Source organism: Thermobia domestica, chromosome 8 (assembly GCF_964235325.1).
Source record: "Thermobia domestica chromosome 8, izTheDome1.hap1.1, whole genome shotgun sequence".
In the NCBI taxonomy this organism is placed as follows: Eukaryota; Metazoa; Arthropoda; class Insecta; order Zygentoma; family Lepismatidae; genus Thermobia; species Thermobia domestica.
The window spans coordinates 105,511,283-105,530,752 of record NC_137461.1 but is presented as its reverse complement, the minus strand read 5'-3'; the positions used below and the strand labels follow the sequence as shown (position 1 = coordinate 105,530,752).

At 35.4% G+C, this 19,470-nt stretch overlaps 1 protein-coding gene across 1 annotated transcript in view; it reads left to right on the top strand.

Annotated features, from left to right (window-relative positions):
* The first annotated feature begins 1,992 nt into the window (after positions 1 to 1,992).
* rho-4 (rhomboid-4) overlaps positions 1,993 to 19,470 on the top strand; it is a 57,722-nt gene continuing 40,244 nt past the window's right edge. The window contains 5 exon segments of the mRNA XM_081768820.1: positions 1,993 to 2,159; positions 7,731 to 7,818; positions 9,064 to 9,087; positions 13,179 to 13,343; positions 16,011 to 16,184. Coding sequence (XP_081624946.1) covers positions 7,741 to 7,818; positions 9,064 to 9,087; positions 13,179 to 13,343; positions 16,011 to 16,184 — 441 coding nt within the window. The 5' untranslated portion in view covers positions 1,993 to 2,159; positions 7,731 to 7,740.

Below are 19,470 nucleotides of genomic sequence, written 5' to 3'. Positions count from 1 at the left end.
CAAAATAAAATTTTGTATCGAGAACAGAACCCAACCAACCCCTTCGGAGCTTCTAACCCGTTCCCACTACTACTACTACTATTCCAAGTACTACTACTGCCCGTTCCTACTCCTGCTCCTACTCCTATTACTCCTCCTACTGCTACTACTCTTACTATTACTATACCTACCCCTACTGTTACTATTACTAAGTACTCCGACTTCTACTCTTACTACTAGTTACTGCTCCTACTCCTCCTACTACTAGGGCCTACTACTTACTTCTACTTGTACTACTACTACTACTACTACTACTACTACTACTACTACTACTTACTCCTCCTACTACTAATACACCTACTACTACTACTACTACTACTACTACTTACTCCTCCTACTACTAATACACCTACTACTACTACTCCTCCTCCATCTACTACTACTATTATGGTTATATCCGGAACGAAACAGATCATTTTCAGAGGCGAGTACCATGTAAACTTCTTCATATAACCCGCTCAAAGCGCTGGTTTGTTTGTAACCAGCTAGCTGAACAGGAAGCGGAAATGACGTTTTCTTCACCAGCGTATTGTCACAACCGGGTAGTATGTTGGATATTCCCACACCAACTACTGACCTTCGCCTTATCTCTATTCACATTCAACTAACGATGTGAGGGCCAACTGAACATAAACTTCAACAGAAAGCGATAGAACTTTCTTGATTACCTTTGTAGTTGTAGTAGTAGTACAGGTTAAACAGAGTATTTTCAAACTTTTGCGATGGGAGGGGATGGCTTTTCTTCATAAAGCTGTGAGCTTCATTTTTCACATGCTAATGCGGCCCCAGGATGGGAACCTGTTCTGTTTCTTTATGGTGTTGAAATAACTCGTCAAACGACTAACAGAGGGCCCCAGCAGGACTTCGTAAAAATCAATTTATTTCGGCATTCATGGGGCCCTACTACACATTTAGACAATACACCACAAACATAGAGCCCTAAACAGGATTTAATAATAATGTTAGTTTCCTTCCAATATAGAGACCCCAAGACTACATTCAATGCTGGGGGCCACCGAATTCTGGAAACGGAACAAACTAGACTACAACGAGTAACTATGCTCCAACTCAGCAGACACGTTTTATCTTACTTTCCATGTTATTCAATATTCATTATCTATATCTATCTATCTATCTATCTATCTATCTATCTATCTATCTATCTATCTATCTATCTATCTATCTATCTATCTATCTATCTATATATATATATTGAATATTGAATAACATTTAGAGAGGGCCCCGGCAGGGATACCTGCGCTCCTGCCATGGCCAGTCCGAGCCCGCACATCCGATACATGAGGAAAGCTTTCTTGAGCTAAGCTCGGAACCGAAATTTTGAACTCTGATACTCTCACAATTTTGATAGTGGTTTTTACAATTTTCAAAAAATATCTTCATATTCCGGCTTATACAAAGGCGTTTTGATACACGATTAGAGTCATACTAAAGACCTGACTATTTCAGGAAACATATGTTAGTCCAACTCTTTAGTATAATACTAATCACGTGTCAGAACGACTGTGCTTAAGCCTCCTAAAAGAATTACCTGAGTACAGGGGCGGATCGAGGGGAGGCGATCTTCCCCCCAGAAGAAGAAACTTTCTTATTTTATGTATATAAATAAAGCCCATCCCAAACTTTAGAGCCCTTAAAAGTAGCAGTATGACAACCCACCGCCCCTCAGAAGTCGGTCCTGGATCCGCCCCTGCCTGAGTATATGTGTGGGAACGGGAACAACCATTCGATACTCATTAGTAATAAACGAGACCGTGTAGGTTTACTTTTGACGCACCACTCGAAATAATTGTTGAAATAAATATAATACTTTCACTAATTTCCTCTTTATTGTACCCTGCTTTTGCATCTCGATTAAATTAATTTGTCTATATATGCGAAGCGAAGCAGATATGGATTTAGAAAAGGTCTTTTAACCTGGCAACTTTGATTTATTGCAAATGTTTGTGTCTGCTAATGAGGAAAACGATTGTTCCGTTATCATGAATGAATGCGGTCAAGCAAAAAAGGGGAGAGTGCATGATGAGTAATACATTCATGATAAGATTGGTTGACAAAGTGCGTTCACATTATTTTTAGGCGTGGTTCAGTCAAGAAGAAAGGTAATAAAATATATGTATTATATCGTTAACGTTATTTAAATGTATACATATATACTATAAAACTGTAAAAAAAAATACATCTGAAAACAGAAAGTACAAGGAATACAAGGGTAAATAAGCAGGAAGCTAAATAATTAAAATGTTGCAAGATTACACGCAAAGTGTACAAGTATGAAACACCATATATGTAGCAAAAACACCAGTTTTTATGTATAGTGTCGCATCAGAAGAAAGAGATAGAATATCAAAACAAATAATCCGAATGTTATACTTCGGGAAGCCAGATTTAATGTAAAAATGTGTTACGGGTGCAACTGGAAATAGCTGGTAGAAGCGAAGAGAGTAGTTAATGCATATAATAAAGAAAATGAAGAAGTAACTAGTACAACAAAGAGAGTAACGTTTCAGTGAGGCTAATTTTGCGTAAATGTCGGCTCTGAATTAAACCAGAATAAAACTGTTTTCAACGTTGTATTATTATTGGCCTTTGTGCCGTATAGTTGTCCAGTACTTTTAGGCTGAAATATGTGACATTTTTATTATTTATGAGGAAATTCATTGCCATTACGTTAAAAGGTGTTTTTAAAGAATTCCTCGGTGCACGTTTACTTTAAGAGGACTTCTTTTATTTTGCGTGTAAATACTGCGTCCGGAAATATATAATAAAATCTAGTGTAAAAAAACAAACCAGGGCATTACTCGAGCAGACGGTTCTACCAAATTTTGACAGATTCCTTACATTTTTAGGTTAGATTAGAGTTTTCAGGCTAGTTCTACCGAATTTTGACAATTTCTTACATTTTCAGGTTAGGTTAGTTCTACCAAATTTTGACTTAAATATACTGTGCACTCCATCCCTCGTGATTATACAGAATAGTTTAAAATTATTCTTTACCTATGACTCTTGGTAGGGCACAATTTCAATATCTGATACCAATTTATTGCATCGTTCTGAACGTGTGAAAGGTGTTTGTTTTGTTTTGGTTTGGTGAATAGGGTTTACTCCTTCTATGTAAGAAAATGATTACTAATGTTCACTTTCAAAACAAAGGGCCTATATATTTATCTAAATAATTTAATTTTCATCACAGGTATTTTAAACATTATTTCGTTTGGAGAGAGTTGCATTCCCTCGTGGAAATTCATTTTAAGAAAACTTTAACTGATATAGATATCTACAGCGTGGTGACATGCCATAAAAACTACCGTGTAAAACACACTAGCAGACGTCTGCTAGGTAGCCACTAAAAGCAAGAAATGCACCTAACCGAGACAGCGCAGGGGGCGGAGCATGAGGGGATTGATCCGTAGGGAGCAGGTGTGCCAGCAATGGAGAGTATGCACATAAGGGAAAAGAATAACAAAATCAACTTTGTAGATACCACCATTTTTAGGAAAGAAAATAAACGTCATATTAGCATAGGACAGCAAATGCTTCAAGGGGACTGCGGTGGCACAGTGATAGAGCATTCACCTCTGGTGCCTGGAGTTTCTGGCTTGATCCCAGCTCGCTTCAAGTGGACTTTATGGTGGACAAACACGGTGTGCGCGGGTTTTTTCGGGGTTCTCCTGTTTCCTTCCACTTTCTTCCTTCTGCCATTTCAATTATTTCTCATCATCACCGTCTCTTTAGGCGTAGTCGGCATAACTGTAGGACGTAAAACTCAAGACGCTTCAAACTTTTACTGTATATTCACAATAAGTTAGAGCACTCGTTAAACATTAAAGCTAATATATGGATAAAATTTTTGCTTCGGGCTTACAGATTAGCATCTTTTGAAAAAAAAATTTGGAATAACTAAATAATTTAGGCTTACTCAATAGATATCCCACCTCCACTTTGGAAAAATGGAAATCACAAGCTACACGAATATACAAGAAATATAAACTAGAAGAAAGTACATAGAAGTATAAAATAGATTTCGCTTTTTCTATAGCCAAGATTCTCATAAATTACAGAAAGTATTGTTTAATATAGCACCCAAATCACCGATGAAATTAGAAAGTAACTTTAGCAGATCGAGTTACTAGGCTATGTGGGTAATCATAATGGTGAGGCACATATTTAGTAGAGTGTAATTTTAAGCTAACCTATATAGGTAATACAAAAAGAAACGTTAGTAGAAGAATTAATGAACATAAGATGCGCAAGAAACCAGGGTCTTACAAGTGTCAGGCTTATCTAAACATTTAGTAGCCTCTAAACACACCATAAAATCGCAGAAGTACTACACAAGTCGTCAGCACAAGTAGAGTGCAAGCTTTGAATTGTACTTTATTAGGTAGAACAAAGGTGCCTGAATTAAATCAAGATCAAAGATCCTTTAGATAAAAGCTGGAACATATTATAAACTTAAAAAACAGCGATAAATCTGCTTAAATTACGATCACGCTTTAATAAACACAAACTTCTTTGTCATTGAGAAATTTCTCTTAGTAAGTTTTCAAAGTAGAAGTGATCAAAATAGCAAGTGGAGCTGGCTATTATAATTCATGGTGGCGTAAAGAAAGAATAACTGTATTTCAGTTAAGGTCTGTAAAGAAGCAAATATATTTTATAATAGTTTGTAGGTATGTGTTTAAGGATTCCATCACATACACAGATGAAGACAAGCTACGCAAGCATGTGATTCAGTAATATTATTTATTATACCAGCCTTGGGATATTATATACTATAATTAAATAATAGGCTAATCACTGAGCGCAGCTAAACAATTTTATTACTACTATCTTATGACAGTTTCACCAACGAAGAAATCACCAACTATACTGAAATGTTTGAGTTTTACGTCCCACGATTATGCCGGCTTAGCTAAAGGAGACGGTGATGATGAGAAATGAATAAAATGGTGGAATAAAAAAAGTGGGGAGGAAACGGGAGAACCCCATGGAAACCCACGCACACGTTGTTTGCTCACCACAAAGTTCACTTGGCGCGAGCTGGGATCGAACCAGGGACCCCATACACTAGAGGTGAACGCTCTAGCACTGAGTCACCGTAGCCCCACCAACTATACTGAATTTACAAAGAACTAACATAATTATCTTAATAGCTTATTCCATTGTTCATCAATTTTAATTCCTACACTCCAGTTCATCACAATACTACCTTCGATATTAATAAGACTTGCCGCTTTCCATTTTGTGATTATCCTTCTGCCTTGTTAGCATATCACTTTCACCTCATTCCAATTATCCACATGTCTCGTGTCCCTTATGCCTTTGTACACTGCATTTCTATCTCTTTCTAATTTTATGTCATTATGTAATTCTATCTCTTTCTAATGTTATGTTAATCTTATGTTGTTTGATTTGCTCCTGTATCAGTGGATGAACAGTTCCTTGTATAATAGGAGATAAATTAATTAGAATTAAGGAGGGGCTGAGTATAGGCTTAAAGTTAAACGCATTGTTAGCAGCGATCTCTATCAATGACTGAGAGAAGGAAGTAAGGTTAAAGGAGGTAATGAACTAGAGTTTTGTTTTAGCAGATATGTTGATAATTGCATAGGGATGTGGAAAAGAACAAAACAACTCAAGAAATTTACGAAAGAAATTGAAAATTGGTAAAATGGCATTCAACTGGAGCTGCAGGTGGAAAAGGAAGAGGTCATAGAGTTCTTAGACATGAAGATAAGGGAGAAGGAATGGAGGATAATCATGGAATGGTATTAGAAAGGTTGCGTATCGGTAAACTGCTGTGATGCTAGGAGTGACATGAACTACTTGACGAAAAGAAACTTCTTTAGCAACATGAAAGAAAGGATTAGACGGACAAGCAGTGTGAGAAAGGAAAAGCGGAAGAAGAGAGAAATCTTTTCCATGAGCAGTTAAAGGGAAATGGATAAGATAAGAGGAAATTGGAGTACAGTAGGAGAAGAGGGACCAAGAAGGGAGGAAGAGAAAATGAAAGAAGAATAGGAAGACTGGAAGAAGATAAAAGAAAGAGAGAAAATAATGTGATGGGAGATAGAAAGTATGGAAGAAGACACGGAAAAAAAGAATGCTAAAGAAAATAGGAGGTATTTCGAATTACAGGAAAGAAAGAAAGAGGCTATTGGAGGTACTAAAGGAGAAAAAGAAGAAGAGATAGGAATAATGGTGGAAAAAGAGAATAATCTAAAGAATCCAGTGCAATAAGTGTGATGTGAGAAACAGGAAAGAAAAAAGTGCGAATTAAACAACGTAAGGATGACATAAGATTAGATTTGATTTGATTTATACTTTAGCGCCCCTTTCAATAGCGAGGCTGTATGAGACATGGACCTACTGCTTAACGTGGAATCCGAACCACATGAGCTCCCGCCGGAAATGGAACCCGGATCTCCCACGCCAAAGGCGCATACGCTAACGTTTTTGCCACAAGAGAGCTCTGACGTAAGATTTGAGAGATAAAATCTTTAATACGGCTAATTGGAATGAGGTGAAAGTGCTAGGCCAAGAAAACAGAAGGATGATCAGGAGATAAAAAGAGGCAAGATTCATTGAATGTGATAATGTGATGAATTGGAATTAAGGAATTAAAAATTCGTGAACACTGGAATAAGTTAGTAAATAATGACACTTTTTTTGAGATAAATAATTATTTGTTACATCAGCATAGTTCGTGATTTCTTCATTATTGAGTATATGTGTATACAGCCTCAGTATGAGGGGAAGGAATTTAGCAGGTTTCGTATCTGTTTTGGTACTGGAAGGTGATTGGCCGTTAGCAACCAATCAGGTTACAGGAAGCCTTTAGTTGTCTCGTACTATCTAGTCTGCTGTTAATTCTCATGTATGTTATAGTATTTGATGAAGCCAAGTGTTTAGTTGGCGAAACTGTCACAAGATATTAGTTTGATAATAAAAAAATGGTTTGCTTTTTTAAGCGATTACTTTATTATTTAATCAATAACTCGATTTTGTTCAACGAATTCTCTCTCAGTGGATTTTTCCTCCATAGGGAACGGAATATAAGATGAGATTAGGTAAATATACACAAGATGTAATTTTTTTATTTACTAAATGATATACAATGCGTAAATGGAAATGAAAACTTAATATACTTCTAATGTTCTAGCTTCTATTATTCGTCCTCAACTTCGCCCTACTGAAATCGGTTAGATACAAAGAAGCAGTAACATTATTAAAAATTAATTCGTTTCTCAGGTTGATCTAAGAGAGGGGAAGAATTCTAACGAAATTATTATTTACGTGATGTTAGTAGTAGTGACTTCCGTAAACCTGGCCCTACCCAATAAGTGGAATGTTTCACCGAGTGGAAAATTTAATGGTAAATTTTTTGTCTAACGGTTAGTAATGGAGGAGCATGTATGGTGGTGATTAACAAGTTTTATCTGACGATTCTTCTTTCTGCAAGTTTAATTTGTTCAACCTAAGTTGACAAATGGCTTATAGTGGTCAAAAGTAATTAAAAAAGTGAATGGCGATTTAGGATAACAATCCGGCAAAAACCTTCAAATAATGCTCCTTTACTCACAATATATAAAGCAAATGTACGTTAACATTCATTTTTGTTTTATAAAGAGGATTTACAAACATAATGAAATTCGTTTTCGTTTTTACAGAGATAGAAAGATGGATCGTGGAGAAAACGTCATACTGCCTACCAGAAGGGAGACAAGCATAGAACTTGAAAATTTGAATGATATTGTGGTAAGTGTTATTTTTCACAGTAGTAACTGAATGCTTTCATTGATTTGTGTAATCTTTGTCGTGCTCCATGGTTAATGTGAGAAATCGGTACACACAATTTTTCATCGTAAGCACATGAATTGTAGTTAATTGAGCTTTCAAGACTGTAATCTTGAAGAAAGTAACAAGAGTATTATTATTATTATTATTATTATTATTATTATTATTATTATTATTATTATTATTATTATTATTATTATTATTATTATTATTATTATTATTATTATTATTATTATTATTATTATTATTATTATTATTATTATTATTATTATTGGGTTTCATAAGAAGCAAGAAAAGCTGCAGACAGTTAAATAGTTTCGATTCTTAACTAAGTGCTTTTTCTAACTTTTTGTAGTCAGAGAATTAGAATTACACTGGTAGGTGGCAGCTTACTTAAATGATCATTTTGACCGTATCCTCGGCTGATTTTTTTTTTTTTTTTTTTAATTCGATTTCTTTATTCCTTCGCTTTGCAATCAGAAAGGGAAACGGGGTAGAATTTCATCTACGCATCGCAAGTAATCATATGAGAAAGATAACTTATGTTTATACAGAAGTGTCTATCATGCAGAAATTTTGCAGTTTATAGTATACTGTAGTTTCAGACTGGATGTCGTAAGTAAATCCGTTCAATTTCCATGTTTATATTTCATCTCATTACACCAACCTATGTATATCCTTGTGTGTTATAAGAATATGAGTAAGGTATGAAGTAACGAATGGTGCAAATCCCTACAGCAAAGGATATAAAATGGAACTATTTTATTATGAGATTATGTACTCCCTATATTTCATTCGCTGAAACTAGTTCAACTTTCTAGATAAATCCAGTTTCAAACAGCATGCGAAAGCGAAATTTCGTACGTTTTATTTAATTCGTGTTCGTATTTTAAATGTAAAGAGCTGAAAATATATTTCCTGCACACCAGGAAAAGAATGGAATAAACAGCAGTTCACAATAATAATCCCGGATGATAACGTGCTTATCAAAGTTGATGGAAATAAAGAAAATGATTTTCAATAAATAAAAATAGTTGACTTATACATAAATTGAGTTCTTATGAATAGAAAATTATCCATTGTTTTTATTTTCGTAGTTTTAAGACAGTCTGATATTGTTTGGTGTCAGCTTACAGTTTTATGTGAGGATATGTTTCATGATTGTAATACAAATGTTATTAATAAGTTTTTCTTTCTCCTTTTCAGAGATTGAGAGAAGTATTCAATCAGGTAAGTTAAATGGAGTAAATATGTAAAAATAGTGGTCTTAATAGTTTGCTTTTAAAGGCTTGTTCTTTTTATTATTATTACCATTAATAATAATAAACTAGCAAAGATGTCCATTCCTCGTACGGACAAAACAGTATGCAACCTGCAATACAGTAGAATAGTTTGAGTTTTCAAACTCGAGGGGCATCTGAGATACTCTATACTTTTTGAACTTCCTAGCAAAGATGCCCATTCCTCGTACGGACAAGATAGTATACAACCTGCAATACAGTAGAGTAGTTTGAGTTTTCAAACTCGAGGGGCATCTGAGATACTCTATACTTTTTGAACTTCCAGTACGTGTGACAAGCCTCAAATGCTCCCTTTGAGTCAAAAATCGAAAAGCGGCTTTATACGCGTTTAAGTCTTATATCTATCTGTGAACAAAATCAGGTGGCTCGGCGTCATCCGTTTCTATGCGTAAATTTCATGACAGACAGTCACACATACGTTCTTTTATTTATATTAGTACTATTTGAAATGTCCGTTTTACGCACGGGTAGGATAGTGTTTATGCAAAATATTTGAGAGTAAAGAAATGAAATAAATAAATTAACAAGAAAGAGCATCGCATGAAATAAATAAATATTAATAACGAAGAGTAATGCTTTTGGTGTTGCTTCTATCAATATGATAAAATAAATTAAATAATGAAAAACGAACGCTTCTGGCATTGCCTCTGTCAATTCGTGGGTCAGTTGACATATCCCTTCTTATTTAAACTTGGACTCAAATATCATCGGGACTCACTTATCAGTTTGTTATTTAATGTTATACTCATATCGTTCGCGTATTTAATTTCGTTCGTGTTTATTCTTACTACATTATGGTGTTTTATTACCTTGACTATCGCCTTTGTAACTATTTTCATGCAATTGGTCAATATCCTGACGGTACAGACAGTTTTGATGCTGTCCCCTCTGTAAACCTCCACTGAACCAAGCAATATTTTTTTAATATTAAAAAAAAATTAAAAAATAGTAAAAGTCCCCATTAAGCTTCTAGTTCAATTAGTCAATAAGCTTGTATTTTTTAAAAAATAAAAAGTTCTAAATATAAAACCTTTAAACACCTTACTCAATCAGTCGATATTATCACTATTTAAAAAAAATATAAAGTTAATAAAAAGATAAAGTCCCCATTAAATAGACCAATAAATCAATAAATTTGTCATTTAAAAAATGAAAAAAAAATTGCCTTTCGGAAAGTGGAAGCAAGATTTAAGGAAATTTCGTATGAAAACATAACTAACCAATTGAAAATACCAAACAGAAATTCGTATTCATAACTCCGTATTAATTTTGGTGGCTCTGACTGTATATTTCTAACTTCCGCTAAGTTCTGTTTTAAAACTTGTCAGATAGGCAATGAAATCAGTATAATTAAATTATTTCTCTTTGCAAATTATTTCTTTTGTTTAAATTATTAGCTTCATTGATATCATATGAGGCGCATGTCAAACAAAAGGGTCGATATTTGTTTAAAAACAAGAAAATGTGGGATTGATATACAAATACATACCTCGGCTATTTTTCGACATAGTCACCATGAGCCTCCAGACATTTCTGGTAGTGTAGCACAAGCTTTCGTGTACTCTGTGTAAAAATTTACCACCTGAGAGTGCAGCCGGTCCAAAACTGATGTCTTGAGTGCTTGACTCACGTTGAAACGCTTCGATGTAAGTAACTTTTTCAGATGAAGAAAAAGAAAAATAGCTGGGAGAAAGATTGGGCTGTAAGGGGAATGATTGAATAGTTTCCATTTAAATCTTTGACTTGTACAAGCAGCTAGCTGTGTGTGGTCAAGCGTTGCCATGAATCAGAATTCTAAAGCATAGCATTCCTCATTCCTCTCCGCTAATTTTGGATGGCACATCGCAGATTATTCAGTGTTTGGCAATTCACAAACCCCATAATTGTTCATCTTGGTTCCAAGAATTTTACAAGAATCACACCATTTTGGTCTCAAAACACGGTTGGCATGATTTTGTAAACTGCCGGTATTTGTTTGCATTTCTTCGCTTTAGGAAAACCGGCGTGTCACCATTACATTGACTGTTGCTTCGACTTCCCAGTGGCGTACGATATCCAGGTTTCATCATCCGTTATTATGTGAGACTTCTCTTCCTCTCCCCAGCGGGCCAAAAAATCATGTGCAGCTCAGCTTGTCAGTCACAATTCGGTGTATTGTTTCCACAGACACTTGTGAAAACTGGCGAGTTCAGTTATTGTGACCCGGCGATTGGATCCCACTTTTCTGTTAATACGTTCCACAGATCGTTTGACTAAACAGTAGACCTTCCGGTACGCTCATCGTCATGAAATTGTGAACGCCTTTCCCGAAAGTCTCTGCACTATTGTCTGATCTTCCCTTCTCTCATTACTGTCGGTCTTTAATGGCACACAGTTCCCGATGGATGTAAACTGCATTCTGTCCATTTGCGTTAATCGTATGAAAGATCTCACTACATATTTTGCAGGATTTTATATTACGGCAGCTATTTCACCATATTGCTACTTGCACGTACGTAACTCCACGCGGATGATTCTAACTCTGTTGCAAGCACAAAGATATCCTCCACATGGTAACTTTAATGTTGCCAAGATTTTATATATATACCAGTGTTTTCACAAGTGATAGTGACGTTTGTAGTGATCATGAAGCGGAATCTATAATATCTTATTTCCATACACATAACGTGATTCCTTTTTCAATTCATTTTGGGGGCCGCGGTGGCTCAGTGGTAGAGCGTTCACCTATGGTGCATGGGGTCCCGGGTTCAAATCCTGCTCCCGCTTAGTGAACTTTGTGGTGGACAAACACCGTGTGCGTGGGTTTCCTCGGGGTTCTCCCGTTTTCTCCCACTTCCTTCATTCCACCATTTCATTCATTCGTTGTAGATATCCCAGACGATTATATGATCAAGTTAGATCAAGGATTCTACCACATATCCTTGTCTTTACATACTCGTAACTTTTGCGTTATTAAATGTGCCGGGTGTATCTTGAGATTTACTCGTTTCCCAGTGAGGTGGGCTGTCCCCTTTTATCATGCAACGTTTCACTATTCTGGAATTACAAAACATGTTGCACATTTGGTACAGTTTCGAGTATACTATAACGATATCCTGTTGATTGGTTGGTTCAGGGCCACTTGCAACAGGCTTTGCAACTTTTATTAATGTGTTCAAATCTGTGTTAGTGTCCACGAAGTCTCTCACCTATTTGGGTATTCAAGTGAATTTTTTCCGCAGTTTGCTCTTTGTGTACCCAAAATACTTGGATATAGTTCGTTCGTCCAAACTTGCTAGACAAATTGTAGCCGTATATATTGTTTGGATAACACCCGTTTCTACTATGACATTTCCTTTAGCTTATGTTATTTTACATTCAAAATTATATTATTATGTTTTGTCTACTTTGTATACTGTACGAGCTTATTTCTACACCGACAGGACTAGCGGTAGTTACGTCTGACAATGTTTTTTTTTTTTTTTCTTTTTTTTTTCAATGGCAATCATCCTGTGCTTATCCTATTTTTGTTACGCAATTTCTTGCGGTAGCTATGGCTGCTATACTGTATTATCCAGCTAAAGTTAATGTTTATTGTGATAATCAAGCAGTAGTTTATTGTTTGCAACGAAAGATTTGTAGTGTGTTTTACCTTATACATATTGCACATATTTTGTATAATGTCAACAATTTTGTAATACATTATGTAAACACAAAATGAAATAAATCAGATGGAACCTCACGAGCGTTGGGCTCGATCCTCCAGCTACCCTTGGTCATTTGTAAGCCGCCACCTGGTTACTAGGACATCAAAATCTGGGAACCGGGTGGAGAAGAGGCAGTTCGGGCTGATCTTGGGTAGAGGGAGGACCGGTGCTAACGCGTGTGGGAATCTCGATTGATTATTATCTTTTAAATCTTATGACTGGGAGCATAATAGAGCAGCGGCACAGTAAGCTGACGACCCGGGTTCGATTTCCGGATTTATCCTCACGTTATTTTACTCTGAATTTTCAGTAATGCAGTGACATTCTTTTACAGTGTGACATAAATCATGATGGACGCTTGTCCTTGGCAGAGTTTAAGCGACTCTTTTCAACCAAATCATTGAGAACTAATCTACCTCCAGGCGCTGTTGAAAGACTAATGAAGATGGCTGATGAAGATCAAAATGGCACTCTGGATTTTGATGAATTTCGAAATTTGGTATGTCTTTCTTTATATTTATATAACGCCGTGAAACTTAATTTTTGCAATACGTAAGAACTTCAATTAAGATATGACTCACGGGGTGTCTGTTTTCAAAGTTAATTTTAAATACACAGGGATGTTGAAAATTTTGTGGACCGATCCTGCTCTTAAACTATTTTAAGGAATATCTGAGGCACAAAGGTTTAAAAGCTTAGAAATCCTATAAAAATTGTAGACATCCTCAGTTACTCATTCTTAAGTTCACTTCTAGACTTAAAGATAGAGACGTTGCAAAGTAGACTGAACAGTCTGGATGTTTGAAATATATTTGTTTTCAAAAGAACTGCTAGTAAACATAAAACAAATTATGAAATTCTCATGTTCTACACTTTCCTTTATTCAACTGTACACACGGTGAGTGTATTCTCGATTATTTTTTCAGTTTTCCCCAGAAACAAATAATTTTGAATAAGAACAAAAACTCTGCACGAATGCATGGGATGATCTTTTCATTAATATTCACGAACAACACAAAAATAGACGTAAAGATGTGTATTGGAATTCTGCGTTTAACGTGAATGAAACAGCTGCAGTGATCGAGAGAGAGAGAGAATGCTGAAAAAACTACGAAATGAAAACGGCACGAATCTGCAAATGCCTATGTAAGGATTACAATTGAACCTCTGATCCCACAACACAGACTTTAATGCAAATACTTATTCTATGGATGTAAATCTGATCTCCTAAAGAGTCAGGAAAGTTTGTGGCCCGACTCAAAAGGAATACAGCTAAAATGATGATATTCTGTGATCACTTACACGTAATATCATCGAATCTCAATACACTTTCTTGCATGATGTTCCAACTTTTATAAATTACTTATTAATGGAGACTGTAGAATACATATCTATGAAAAAGGAATCACTCTTATATATCATTTCGACCTCCTGTGGGGGCTTCGTAAGAAACTTTCCTACTACTATTTTTTCCCTTCATAAATTCATTCTCAAAGAGGACTTTCTTGAAATATTAGCTTACAGGATTTTTTTTTTTTTTTTTTTTTTTTGTACTTCCTAATCTGTCTTCACTTATAACACCTGTTCTTGAAAACTGCATATTTAATGCCACTGATAGAGACTAGAAATCTATTTACTAATGTTTGAGCAAATATATTTTTCCATTGCAATTGTATGTAGTGAGTCCTATTTACAAACTAAGTGTGGAAAAGTATTCTTATTTTGTAAGTAGGACTTGCTGTACACCATTGTGATAGAAGGACATATTTGTTTGAAATTTTGTAAATAGGTTTCTAATCTCTGTCAGTGGCATACTTCTGTAAATAGTTTTCTATATTCTATTAGTAGCTTCAAAAGTTTAGTTTCCGAGAATAGGTGTCTGTAAGTATAAATGTATCAGAATGCTTAAGCAATTCTTTAAAAACAATAACAATATTAATCATAATTTAAAAAATAACTAGAGTAAAGGAATTTCGGAAAACCCTGTGATCTAATATTTCAAGAAAATTATCTTGAATGATGAATTTATGTAGAAAGAAAGAAAAAAGCAAAAAGAGGAAAGTTATTTATGAAGGCCCCAGAGAGGGCCGAAATGAAATAAGAATGCATAATTATTTTTAGATACAAGGTAAACAACTTTAAAAATCTGAATTTGGCTCCTATCAGTGTTCTTTTGAAGCAATCTCCTGTTCTGGTACAAAGCAGTGTCTCTTCAGGTATTCCTTAAGTTCAAATACAGATATTAGTCTGACGGGAGTAGATTGAGGGAAGATGGGGATGATAAAGATACTGAATTCCATGGTCATTCAATTTCAAGTATGTTGGCACTGCTTGATGGACAGGAACGCTGGCTTAGATAAAGAAGACAGACTCACGGTATAGCTGTTTTGGAGTCTCTTTCGGACTGGTAATACTCTTTGAACAACTAAGCTGTGAGTATGATTTTTCTCAGAGGAATGATATGAAGATTTTACTACGTACTTTTGATCTTTAAACTCCTTGGGTAAGGACCTCAGTGCCGCCATTCCATCGATTGTTGTGTCATCTTTAGATCACAGTGATATATTGAGTTTTCATCCATGGTTGCTAATCGTGACGGGAATTGTTCACCTCCACTTCAAAATGGAAATTGATTTGCCTGGATACCTCTAATCGTGCTTTTGGTATGCTGTTTTTTTTTTTTTTTTTTTTTTGGCATCCATTTTTCTTAAAGCTTGAGAATGTCTAGGTCACTGAATTATGGTACCAATGCGTTCTCAGGAATTGCCTAAAATCCATGTCACATATTTCTGTGCCATGCAGAGATCCCACGAGAATAAGGTTATGAATGTGGCCATACTTCTTGAAACGATCATGTTCTTACTTCACGTGGAGCATCATTTGTTGAGAGATCAAGTAATTTAAATAGCGCTACTCAGTTCTTGAGAGATGCATGTTGTTAATTTTGGTCTTACAATACAATGGACTGTACTTAAAATAGATAAGAATATAATAAATGTGGTCCAGTAATATTTTCAATATCAGTTATCGAAACATGCCGAAATAGCTTGTTATGTCATTAATAAAAATTTAAGATGATGAATTCATATTCTAGAAGCAGTTTATCTTTTAAAAATATTTTTTGCTTCAGAACTTTTACTCATTTATTTATTTATTTTAAATCTAGGTTAAGAAACCGGAATTTCGAAGTTTGATGAAACAGGTAGCTTCACAATACATAACGTACACAATTCCACGACGTAGGAGACCACCGGTGACCGTTCCAGATGGAGTGGAGTATGAAGAGAAATACAGTTGCTCGCCCCCTGCAATATGCATGTTGATTGTGAGTTTGGTGGAGGTAAGCATAGTAACTTGTTCTTGCAGTATATATGTATAGTTTAGCCTTCGATTGATTATGATAACGGTCTTGCGTTCTCTCTCTCTATGTTTTAGAAACTGATTATTGTGTGTAATTAACTAAGTTTCCAATTCTGAACAGGAAATACAAAGTTCTGAATCTTACAGTAGTAAATGGATTGCTTGAAAGATGCATGTCAGGACTCCAGTTAATCGTATTTCCTGTGACATAACAGAATTAATTTTATCAGACATTTAAATAAAGAAAAAAAAAAAAAACGTGTCAATTCATGTGATTTTTGCAACCATGTAACTTCTGGAAGATACTGGCCATCACTTGAAACTTTTTTACTTCGAAATTATATATTAAATCATATCATGTTGTAGTTACTCTTCAAACATTTATTTATCGAATATGAAGAAAAGTGTAATAGGGCAGTTTTCATAGGTTTCCTGAAAAAAATTTCCCTCAACTCTTACAAAATTTTCCGTTTTTAATCAAATTTTCCCTGGTTTGTTGAGTGTCTAATTCCTATGACAGAAGTTATGTGATGAGATTAATTTAACTACATTAAAGGAAGTGACAACCACATTTGTTTCTTCTATTTCTTTTACTTTTTCCTTCACTTCTTTTTACGAAAGAAGATACACACAAATACACCCAGCCAAGATTGGGTACGAATTATGCTACTTTGAACGCACATACACACACACATTATTGCTATTGTATTGGTTTATTTCTGAAAAACAAAGAAAAGTTTAAACATTTATATTGGTCAACTAGTCTGCGTGAAGAATTTCCCAGGATTCTCACGTTTTATCCAAAAAATCCCTTTTTCCATTTATGCTAAATTTACCTACGAAATTTCCCTAGATTAGAGAAATTTCTCTCAAACTACGAACACTGTAGTAGTAGTTGTAGGTAAACTTCGGAAAAAACTCATTTCTAAGAGGAAGCTACCTCTTTTGGATTTTTTCATGAGAAATGACTCAAGTTCAAACGTGCGTGAGAAACGCCTATAAGGTTGTTAATTAAATACCACGGTCAAGTCTTTAATTGGAAGTCCAAAGAGACATCAAAAGAGTGAATTATCCAAAAATATGCATTGTTAAATACCTAAATCAAGGAAATAAAACTACTGTATCTATAATGCAAAACATCAATGTATATTAGACTTTACCTTTAAGGGAGCATATTCCTTGCGTTATACAGTACAGCAAACAAACATACGATGTATATCGCACTTAAGAGTACTATATGTCAAACAAGTAAATGTATGTTTTTGGCGGGATAGTGCCGTCTGCCTATTACTGCTATCGAGAGATGAAAATAAAATACAATGCATTACCCCATATCGCTTAGCCTGTAGATTCCTGTTTTCTGATCAGTTGAAACAGTATTCGTGGACACTATAGGGTCAATCCATGCAAAGTGATCGAGAAAAAAGTGCCGCTCAACGTTTTCAAAAAATCTTATTTTTTCATGAATGTTTATCCTACATCAGGGTACTTCAAAACCATAATAAATTATTTTTTACAATATCCCATGGCGATGCAGCTTCTGCCGCCATTTTGCGTTTTTTTTTTCGATTTTAGGCGTTTACGTTTCTTTGGATATCTCAGCATGTATTTGTCCTACCAAATTGAAAATTGCTGGACGTCTCCATCTCGTACAGAGCTAAAACTTTGATCTTTTTAACATTTTTGCCTAAAATCCCTTGAAGGGGGTGAAATCAGGGTCTACAGTAGCAACATTTTTGGACATTGAAAACATGTTTGGGAAGAGGAAACAACTGATGTAGTCTGAATTTGTGTATATAAAAAATGTTTTCGAACTTAAAATAACCGAAAATAAGTTTTGCAAGAACGCTTCATTTCCAAGATACTGGAGTTCGACTGAGATCTCATGTGAACCTTTAGGAGGACGAGAAGAATTATTGGCAATAAACAAAAAAAATGATGCACATGATATATTAGGTATGTAGCTGTAGGACTATGTATGGCAACGATTTTACCATAGAGAACAAATAAATGTAATGCGGTTGATACTTTTGCCTTGAACAAATTGAAGCCTTATACTATTATATCACCACATGATCTAACCACAGCACGTAGTTCGAACGTCACACTCTGAAAGAATATGGGCTCAATTCTGTAGTTATAATTATTACAGCTGCTGGCCCGGGTGAGCTCATGCCAACTTCTGGAAGGATAACCAGTTAACGTATATTCAATTACTAGAGAACACGCTGCTGCCATCCTTTCAAACAAAATTCCCAGAAGAAGATGAATTAATTTTTATACACAACGATAGTGCTGTTCATACATCAAGACAGGCAATGGGATGTTTCGATAATCACCCTGAACTGATCTGCCTCGATTGGCCTCCCAAATATCCCATAGAACATGTTTAGGTTTCCACGTTCAAGAGTGGGAAATACGTCGACAAAACTGGGATTCAGGAACTTCTTCACGCTCACTTCATGGAACTCTGGCATTGTTTTTGGCTGCATCCATCAGTGTGTTCCAATCTGGTAACCAACATGAGGAAAAGTCTGTCTGATGTTATTGCCCAAATGGTGCTTACAACAGGTAGTAATGTCTCTATGCGTAACACGACGTGACTTCTATAATTCTTTTCCTTTTTTGGGATAATTGTATGGGTCACGGTGGCTCAGTGATAGATCACTCACCTCTGGCGCAAAGGGTCCCGTCATGTGAGTTAGTGGTGGACAACATCGTGCTCGTGGGTTTTCCCGTTTTCTCCCAAATTCTATATTCCACCAATTCTTTCTCGACGTATTTTCATCGTCCTTTATATTTTCTTTTATCCCAACCGGCACAGCTGTGGAGAGCTTAAAATAAAGTTTCATTTAATTTCATTTGTAATTTTTTGCTATGCTTATCTAGGGCCCGGACTTTAATATGCTAAAAAACTGTAAAATATTTACTTTTTATCTTATATATAAAAGAGAACGTACAAATCCTTTGTTCCCTCATCACGCTAATACGGCTGAACCAATTTCTTTCATTTTTGGGGGGTTATTAGGATTTGGACCCTAGATGGTTTTTATCATATCACTTTAATTTTTAATTACCAGTGTCTTGAGATAATTGACCATTCAAGTGTCCATAACGTACAAATCCTTTGTTAGTTCATCATAGGTAAAAATAAACGTATTTATATGCAACCCGCATGACCGTGTCACTCGGCGGGTTAACATAAATGACAGGCGATATAATGTTAACATTAGTGCAATCTACTATGGTTTTTATCATATCACTTG